This window comes from Plutella xylostella, chromosome 17, assembly GCF_932276165.1.
Source record: "Plutella xylostella chromosome 17, ilPluXylo3.1, whole genome shotgun sequence".
NCBI classification, from domain to species: domain Eukaryota; kingdom Metazoa; phylum Arthropoda; class Insecta; order Lepidoptera; family Plutellidae; genus Plutella; species Plutella xylostella.
In genome coordinates this window covers 1,587,950-1,597,734 of record NC_063997.1, presented here as the reverse complement: position 1 = coordinate 1,597,734, position 9,785 = coordinate 1,587,950, and the positions used below count along the sequence as shown (strand labels likewise).

The 9,785-nt window shown below is 36.5% G+C and overlaps 2 protein-coding genes across 2 annotated transcripts; one reads left to right on the top strand and one right to left on the bottom strand.

Moving 5' to 3' along the window:
* The first annotated feature begins 61 nt into the window (after positions 1-61).
* LOC125488587 (deoxynucleoside kinase-like) lies at positions 62-4,949 on the top strand. Its single transcript, XM_048627100.1, has 5 exons — positions 62-437; positions 647-816; positions 1,101-1,237; positions 1,502-1,596; positions 3,925-4,949. Exons 1-5 carry the CDS (start codon positions 303-305, stop codon positions 4,069-4,071), a joined length of 684 nt encoding a protein of 227 aa, XP_048483057.1. The 5' UTR covers positions 62-302; the 3' UTR covers positions 4,072-4,949.
* Positions 4,950-5,065: 116 nt separating this feature from the next.
* On the bottom strand, positions 5,066-7,650 carry LOC125489829 (NADH-ubiquinone oxidoreductase subunit 8-like). Its single transcript, XM_048627101.1, has 5 exons — positions 7,491-7,650; positions 7,072-7,292; positions 6,516-6,656; positions 5,840-5,938; positions 5,066-5,438 (listed from the first exon to the last, which is right to left on the bottom strand). The coding sequence occupies exons 1-5, from the start codon at positions 7,525-7,527 to the stop codon at positions 5,277-5,279; spliced, it is 660 nt and encodes a 219-aa protein (XP_048483058.1). The 5' UTR covers positions 7,528-7,650; the 3' UTR covers positions 5,066-5,276.
* Between the last annotated feature and the right edge of the window lie 2,135 nt (positions 7,651-9,785).

Below are 9,785 nucleotides of genomic sequence, written 5' to 3'. Positions count from 1 at the left end.
GCGACACAAATCAATTTTAGAACACAGTCTATTACTTTTGGACAGTTTACGCTTTGACATTGACATTGACAGTGACATTTTGGCGCCAAACAAACTATATAAGAGTCGTAGCTTTTCGTGAAAAATATTACGAATTTGTTCAAATTATTGAAGTAAACTTAATAAAAGGCAATATCCTACCCTCTATTTTTAAATACATAACTGTATTTGCTCTCTGTCATTATAAAAGACAACTCATAACCTCACTACGGCATCAGTTTTATTTTTCCTTCTCGAAAGAGGCCCGTATACCTTCGTGGAACATGAAGTCTGTGGCTGCTGCAGCGCGCTCGCTCAGGAAGCGTCCGTTCAGGGTGTCCATTGAAGGTAACATCGGCTCGGGAAAGTCTACATGCATCAAGTTCTTTGACAAATTCGACAATGTTGAAACTCATGCGGTAAGTCGGTTTTAACTAAAATATGATAAAATTTTCCATTCTTAATGGAACTTTTCCTTTATTCTATATGGCTGGCACATTCACGCTGAGTTTTTAGAAGCCAACTTCTTCTGCCTTAAATCTATTGCTGCCCTGCTTTGCCAGTATATGGACAGATCTATTTATTTACCTACTGAAATCACTCATCAAAATATCCTTTACCCTTCCAGGAACCACTGCACGAATGGCGCGATGTCAGCGGCCACAACCTGTTGGGCCTAATGTACTCCGACATGCACAAGTGGACGTTTGCGTTCCAGCACTACGTACATCTGAGCCGACTCAAGATACAGATCAGTCCGCCGGCTCACCCGGGCATCACTGTTAAAATGTTTGAGAGGTGAGAACCTAATATACAAATCTCTCCTAAATCAAATATATAAACTCCTTGTACAGTGCTGCTTGTGTAGTACATTAAAAAAAGTATTGTATGCACAATATTACAAAGAGGAAAGATTTGACTGTGTTGAATCTGCTCTGGTACTGTATTGAACAGTTAAAATTATTACACCATGACATATTTAAAGCTACCAGTAATTCTCACATAAACCTTTTAAAGAAGATGCATATAGGTAGTGAGTTGTCCCACCATTTGATAAACCACTAAAATTTCAATACTTACAGGTCAGTTCAGAACAGCAGGTACTGTTTTGTCCACAATGCCAAGAAGCAGAACTTCCTAGAAGATGCAGAGTACCAGGTCTTGTCCACTTGGTTTGACTACTCCGAGAAGAATCTTGATATAGACTTGGATCTAATAGGTATGTAATGAAATTGTATGATGTGTGATTTATATCAAGCATCTTATTGTAAGATGCAATATTCTGCCGAAAATTTGATAATTTAGACAGGCTTGGAATGGATGAATGGGGAAAGCAGAGTACAGAGTATTATGGTGCTCCCAGCAAGACATTTAGATCTATTATTTGTTAAGTCATAATAGAGATTTAAATATCTATCATGAATTCACAACATGCCTCAATTTTAGGATTGATTGATTATTTATTACATTTATGTTTCCACAGTATACTTGAAAACCACTCCCCAAGTGGTGTGGGACAGAATGGCCAAGAGAGGGAGAGCTGAAGAATCTGAAGTTCCTCTAGAATACTTGCAACAAGTAAGTACCTATGAATACATAATGAGATCAGGGTGTCCACTCAGAATGCTCCAAAAAATTCCCTGACTTTTCCCTGACTTTCCCTGACCGTTTCAAAAAAATTCCCTGACTGAAGATGAAAAAAATAACCTAATTTAAGTAATTTGAACACGAAAGCTTTTTACACTTATTCAAACTTGACTGCGTAAAATATTTATACAGGGTCCCCAAAAATTGTATATTAAGAGGGAAGTACCTGTAGCACTTGCTCGTCCATACAAAAAGAGAAAACGTTGGTCTCTTTCTAAATATTATCCAATCTCCATGATTTTTTAGGATATTGGTGGCACAATAAATAATTTATAGTTTTTCCATTTCTCTAAATTTGCTATAGATTTAAACTTATAGAAACCTCAAGTAACGCAATTTTTGTGATCAAAACTGTGCCGAATGACGCCATTGTTGAATAAAAGCAATGTTATTATTAATCATATCCTAGAATATATTATGCTGAAGCGATTGACATCACAATCAAAAAGATTTGTTGATATTTACTTGGTGAATAACGATTTCTCCCGAAAATTTATCAAGAAAAGTACCTATGTCATTCACGAGCTGCATTATTTATCTCTATAGCACCCGAGCCCCGGGGCATGAGTGCACAAACGATAGCAAATGTTTTCCTAAATACCTATTTCTCGAGGTTCCGTCTTAAGCCATAGGAGGTCATTCTAAACAACTTTAAACAAAAAAAACTAAAAAAACGTATCCGCCTTGCAGCTTGCAGCAAGTTGCTATACTGCCTAGTTTAAGTCTGACTAAAATTTGGCTGATTACCATCGAAGTAGATATTGAAACCGAAATTGAAACAGAACCAATTTTTTGTTGTATGGCACTCTTCTGCCTGACAAAGTTGTTAGTTGTGTAAGTATTTTTTTTTTAATTTGATTAAACATGCAGTGCAAAATAGAATAAAATTTGTTTTGCTCTGCTAAATTAGTAAAAAAATAAGTTATAGATTAATAGATGCTGCGCGGAGGCAGCGTATGCGGTCACGCTGAGGTATAAAATAATTAGCGAATTGAGAACCTCCTCCTTTTTTCAAAGTCAGTTCATGAGCGCGGCTGCAGCGCGTCTGCACCAACAAAATCATGTTATTTTTGTCACTAACTTCTAAAAGTCTTTAAATTAAATTTGTTTTGAATGTTGAGTCACCCTCTTTTGCATCAAACTGTATATACGGGACATAATTTTACCAGCTGAGTCTGGGGTCTAGCTAATCTTTTAGAATTCCTACTATTTTTTCTGTCTGTTCTATTCTATTCTCTGTGGGGGTGTAAGTACCTGCACCTGGCTCTCTCGAGTGGAACCTTTGTGCATATCCCCAAGGTCTAAACTGCCTTCCTAAGCTTCGACCATTTCCCACCACGCTGGTCCACTGCCGGTTGGTGGGTTCACATATCTAGATGTGCTAAATCTAGATATGCAGGTTTCCTCACGATGTTCTCCTTCACCGTAAGAGCGATGGTATACATTTAACTTAAGTTAAAAGAACTTATTGGTACATGTCAGTGCCGGGATTTGAACCCGCATCTCTTGCTTGAGAAGCGGGCGCTTACCCGACTGAGCTACCACCGCTCCGACTGAGCTACCACCGCTCCTTCTATCTGTTATATTTGATTAAATCACGATATACTTATACTTACCCCCTTATTCATAAAAAAGTTACTAGACGCTTTAGCTATTGAACTGTTCTGTCACTCTCTGACAGAGAACAATTTGTTGTTTGACAGTGAGGGACAAATCAGTTCAATAGCTAAAGCGCCCAGTAACGTTTTTATGAATAAGGGAAAGTTTATTAAAAAAAACTTAATTAGTAAGGATCAGACAAAAATATTCCAAATCTAAACGAGATTTTATTTTATGACTTATTTATTTCACGTAAAAAAAGAAGTATTACTAGTAAAGAAAAGTACTAAAATTATGCTAGAAAAGGGTCATTTTTCCCTGACTTTCCAGGTGGCCCATCAATTTCACTGACTTTCCATGACCACCTAGCTAGAGCTTCCCTGACTTTTCCCTGACTTTCCAGATAGTGGACACCCTGGAGATGAATAAAAGTGTGTCAACTGCGATTGTGAAGTGCCTGGCCGCATGACGAATATCAATCCATGTTAGGGAGAAGCCCCATTGCTGTGGTCTCAGAGAATCAATTTGTATTCAAATCTTGAATGCTCCAATATTATCTATTTGTAAATCTAACGACTTCTACTTTAAATGGTGGTTGTATCCTAAATATTGTACTTACCCAAAATTACCAATTATTATAATTTTGCCATATTCTTTCAGGTACATGACTCCTATGAAAACTGGTTATCAGCTCCAAATGTTGGGTGTGAAGTGCTGACTATAGATGCTGACAGAAACTTGGACTGTGTCAAAGATGACTTGCAAAGATACACTTATAAAATTTTAGGAGGGAATCACACTAATTGAATATTATACACTGATTATTGTTAATTGCTAAAAGATGCTAGAAAACTTCTCTTAACTTATATACCTACCAGAAAACATAGGAATTTCTCCACTATTTTTTCCATAGGCTGAGGTGTCTAAGGGAAATTGTAGGGTATTTAGTTATTTACTAGGTAGCTATTAAATTTTACTATTGAATTTACATCATGACAGTTAATTATGTTTCCAGAATACCTTCATTGTAATTTATCTACTGCAGGCCAATCTGCGGGTCAAAATTGCATCGCAAAAACATCCCTCCTATTTGAGAAGGTGCACTGCAGGTGTTCAGTAGAGCTAAAATTTTCAATGCCAAGTTTTGTATGGAGGACCTTATAATTAATTCGATTCTAGAGGAAACTCATCTACCATAATTATGTAATTGGTAATAAGTCAAATCAGCTGTGCCTTTTGTAAGCTAATCTTTATTCCTAAAAGTAGATTTAAAATGTATTTTTAGCTGTAAACGAATGAATATACCTCATATTAGACAAAGTTAAATCGCTAATGGGCTATGCTATATGACTGAAATAATAATTTATATTTTTAGTATTATAATTGATTACATTACATTACGCGGTAATGCTGCGAGTATAATGGGTACCTTTGGGCCAGGTACGATTCGGGGTGGCCTTTTTGAGTGATTTTTGACGAGGCATATTGATAACATTTGTTATATAGGTTAATGACGAAGCTATTTGTGGATCGTAGATTTTGAACTGAATTTTTATTTATAAGTGTTTTTGTCAAAACCATAAATACACAATGATTGCCAAATTACATGTAAGAAAATCGTATTTATTAAATTATCTTCTTAGTATTATTTTTATAGACAAATAATTAAAAGTTTCTAACTGAGATATAATAGATTTTTATTTATCACAAAAGAATAATTTAAATTATTCCTACTTAACTTTTAACATTGTTTTTGACATAGGTAGTTAATTTTATCCCAATAACAATTTAAAAGTCAACAAATTATCCATTTTATTTATTTACACTACAAAAGTTGCAATAAAACACAAGACATTTTTGCTTAAACATCTAAGAATATTTGAAATTTCATTACGTATTATATAGCCTATTATAAGTAGATCACTATAACTGCGCTGTAAAAAATACTAGATGTCGAAGAAGACCAAAAATACCTCATGTTGTACTACAACTTCCATCCCTTTCTACCTCGTCTAGCGGTACAAGTGATCGGCCTTGATGTTAGTTGCTATCTCGCTCTCCCACTTGTCTCCGTTGGAGAGAAGTTTCTCCTTGTTGTAGAGAAGCTCCTCATGGGTCTCGGTCGAGAACTCGAAGTTGGGACCTTCGACGATCGCGTCCACTGGGCACGCCTCCTGTAAAGAGGAAGCGAAAGCATGAAAATACAACATTTTATTAATGTAAATTTAAAGCCTACTACACACATGCCCACACTGTGTGTGGGAGCCTTAAACAACTATGTTTTAATTTACTGTTTCAGTGATGACTACTCTGCTCTAAGGTAACAATAGAAACCGTCCACTTATGCAGCCTGAATTATAGTAATTAATGATTGTGAAGTAATACAAGTATACGAAGGATGTACGGCTACACATAGCACAAGGCATCTCAGTTTAGGAGCCAAGAAAACATAGTAAACCAAGTCGGCAAATAAACGTTTTTATTTGAAAGTACGAATTTACCAATTTAGTTCTCTAACATCTAGTATCTTTGTACGATAATATCTTATTTTACAGTCTGAAGAATTATAATTCACCTGGCAGAATCCACAGTAGATACACTTGGTCATGTCGATATCGTAACGCGTTGTCCTTCTGGAGCCGTCCTTACGCTCCTCAGCCTCAATCGTGATAGCCTGGAATATACAAACATCAAAATATGAATAATGGGCATAGATTTGTGGATACCATGATAAACATGAGTAGAGAATGTTATGCCTGTGTCCATGCAACAGATGGACCAACACACTTTACACATAATATGACATGATGAAGTATCTGCCTACTTTATCTATTCAATGCTGTGTTATGTGTTGAATCACCTATGAGTATTTTTGTGGGTGACGAAATGTATGGTGTAGAAGTTAGCAACAACGGCCCTGCCAGCATAGCATAGTCCTTAATACTACCAAAACTAAAAGGTTTTAAAGGCCTCCACTTTGGCACCTAGAGTAGAAGCTGTTGTCTATTGTTTTTAGTATAATGTATGAAAAACAATAGAAATGCTCTGCATCCACTCCAGGGTCTGTCTGCTCAGGGTAGCAAAGCCCATTCTATTTATTAGTCACTAAACACCTCTCATTAAAAGCCTTCCATCAAGAGAGAGAATGAGGGAAATAAACTCCAATACTGGCTTTCATCTTGGATATTTTTGTTAAAATAGTGCTATTGTTACTTTATTGTATACATACTGTAATTATCTAAGAACTGTACCTGGGCAGGGCAGATAGCTTCACACAGCTTGCAGGCGATGCACCGCTCCTCCCCGGACGGGTAGCGCCTCAGGGCATGCTCTCCGCGGAAGCGGGGGGACAGGGGCCCCTTCTCGAAGGGATAGTTGATTGTGGCAGGCTCCTGGAAAGTATTTGTATAGGTATTTTAAGTGAGTTTTCCAGTATGGCAGTGGTAGAACTCTGCAGGTAATGATAATTATGCTAGTAGACCTATAAGAATCAATTCAAAAGTTACAGCAAGGTTGACTATTTTAAATCACTAATGTGCTACCACAAAAAACTTTAAACACTGTTTAACAAGTGTTTAAAATGAAATTTGACAGATTTTGTAGGCGTTTGACAGCGGTGAAAACCTGTTAAATACTGTCTAAGTTTTTGTGGTAAGGCCTTTATTGTTTATCTCTTATTGTGCACACTTCATTGCTCATAAATGAAAAACATTCAAGCATAATAGATAGTTTAGTTCAGATTACAGCTGCTATCCGTTAATAGCTGGATGATACAAAAACCAGAAAACCAATATGAAATTTACGCACCTTAAAAATGTGGGATAGTGTCACAGCAAAACCTCTGGCCAGCTCAGTCCAGAACATGGTCTGGGCGGCTCTGTCCGACAGCGCCTTCATGGTCATCCTAGGGTCATCGAGGTTCACATACTTGTACCCTGCGTCAGCTGTAGGGTACACTTGTTCAGTATCGGGTTTAGAACTGAAGTTCGCTTGGCGAGATAGCATTCCGCAAGCGCCGGATGCTCGCACTGAAAGGTAGATTTGTAATTAATGAGTGACGCTAGAAATATAAAGGAATATGGCCCTTTTTTGAATGATTGTTTATCATGTAAAGCGAGAAAGAGGTTATAAACAACACAGTTGCGTAACAACTTTTTCGATTATTTGAGAGAAAGACAGTGAATATTACTGTGGAAATGCACTGAAATGCGAAACAATATCCTTACCTCGCGATGATACGGAGAATATTTTGGCTAAGGACATCTTTACAGTATTTTTTTCACCAAGTTCGAATTTATTTTGATTGACTTGACGAAGGAGAGAATTTTTCGCCTGTCAATGTCAAATTTTGACAACACCAATATTATTTCTTGTCATGTTGGTAGCCTTGCTTTACACAGATTAATAATCGTAATTTTAATCGATTCTTCGAGAAATCGTACGATTGATAAATCGTAAAATTCGTATCTCCAGCTCCCGAGGAAACATTTTCATACAGTCGTCGAAATATAATAGGCCCGTTTGGACAGCTACTCAAATTTGCTATTTACTCTTGATTTTACTTGATGAAATACATAAAAAATCACATAATCTGGCTTATTATTGAACGGCCGAAAGAAAAAATAACTTTTAAAGTACCAAAAGTTACTTATTGTATGGTATGCATCCCTAGGAGAGGGGTACATGTTTGTGCCTTTCGGAGTCGAAACCCTAGGGCCGTGGGGACCGGAGGCACGTCAGCTTTTTAAAGAAATCAGCAGCAGACTAATAGAAGTCTCAAGGGACCCTAGGACTGGCTCTTACCTCGCACAAAGGCTAAGCATCGCTATACAGCGGGGTAACGCGGCCAGCGTCTTGGGTACCCTACCTAGGGTTTCTGATTTCTCGACCTGTTTTCGTTCTCGAGCTTCGAGAATTCTCGAGCCCAAATTCTCGAATCTTCTCGAGTCTCGAGCCTTTCTAAGAAGGCCTTTAGAAAAAGCATTAATTTAATTGTGTTTATAATCTAATTAAAACCTCTAATTCTATTTCTATTTTCTTTTATAACTCTCTTCCATTCAAAGGTTGTCTGGTATTTTTTTTTATTTATTTATTATTTTTATTTATTATAAATTACACAAAGTTACATTTTATATAAAAAGACAGTTACAGTGTGACAAAAACCAGTTTAGGTTTGACCGCACACCGACATTCGCACGGCTTCACTCATTGTATCCGTACATTGGTCTTAAAATACTTAAAGATAAGGCTTACATTCTAACACATTATAAAAAATAACATCGAATCCGTGTTGTTCTATGATAAATAACATGCAAGAGTAGTTGTTTGTGTAGACACACTAGGTGATTATTTTACATATTTATGATTGTAAGAAGAAAAGTGTTAGTTTGTTTTTAATATTACTAGTTGTTATTTGTTGTCTTATATTTAGCGGGAGTTGGTTTATTAAGGTAGGTATTTGGTATTGCAGTAGCTGTTTTCCATATAAATTACGATACTGGGGGACTTGTAGTTTATTATTTAGACAGCTTCGGGTATTTTTTGGGTTATGTATTACGTAGTTAGAGATTGCTATAAGCAATAAGGCCGCCTTTTTGTACTGTTTTTATTTTTAAGTTTCTTTTTGTATGTTCTATTTTGGTGCAAATAAAGAGTATTGTATTGTATTTTATTTATTCAGTTTTCGGGTCGCCGTTTTTTTCGTTTTATCTGTAATTTTTCCCTGCAATATCACCCAATTTAACCATTTCAGACAGTTTTTCTGGGGTTTTTTGAAGTCCCGTGTTTATGTGAATAAGCTCGTGTCTCTGGAAGCCCTTAAGGACAACTTTCGACACGAGTGTGAGAATCTCTCGCCCGAAGTTTTCGCTGAAGTGATGAGAAATGCCATAAAACGAGCCCGTATGGCAGTCAATTGTAACGGCGCCCATTTGGCCGATATCACCTTCTAGACTTTACCAATAAAATTGTTAAAAGTTCAAATAATCATAATCAAAAAACAGAATCGAAGATTTTCATTTAGAAAAAAAATGAGAGCCAAGCAATATCGGATGACTTCTTTTGGTCCACCTAAACTAAGAAACAGTTCGTAACTATTACTACGTTATCTTTTAATCATTCATTGGTATTATCAGTACAGCACTAGCTTAAATGGAGATGAAACATAATAAATCATAATACACGCGCATGGTATACGTGTGTGTTGTTAAAAGCGGCGCAGGAAAATTCGAATTGAATATTCTTAATTTTTATCTCAAGGCTCGAGAAATTCTCGAGTCTTCGGATTTTTTTCTCGTCTCGAACCAAGCCGAATTTCTCGAATCTTCTCGAGCTCGAGAATTCTCGAGCAGAAACCCTAACCCTACCCGACAGTGGCACTGGCAGCGATCTGGCCAGCATTTTCTTTTTAGTTTAATTTTAATTTTATATTAGTTATTTAGATTGTATTGTGTACATAGATATTTACAGTTTCAATAAATGAACTTATTGTTTAGATTTTTTATGATTTAGGTTTGACACCC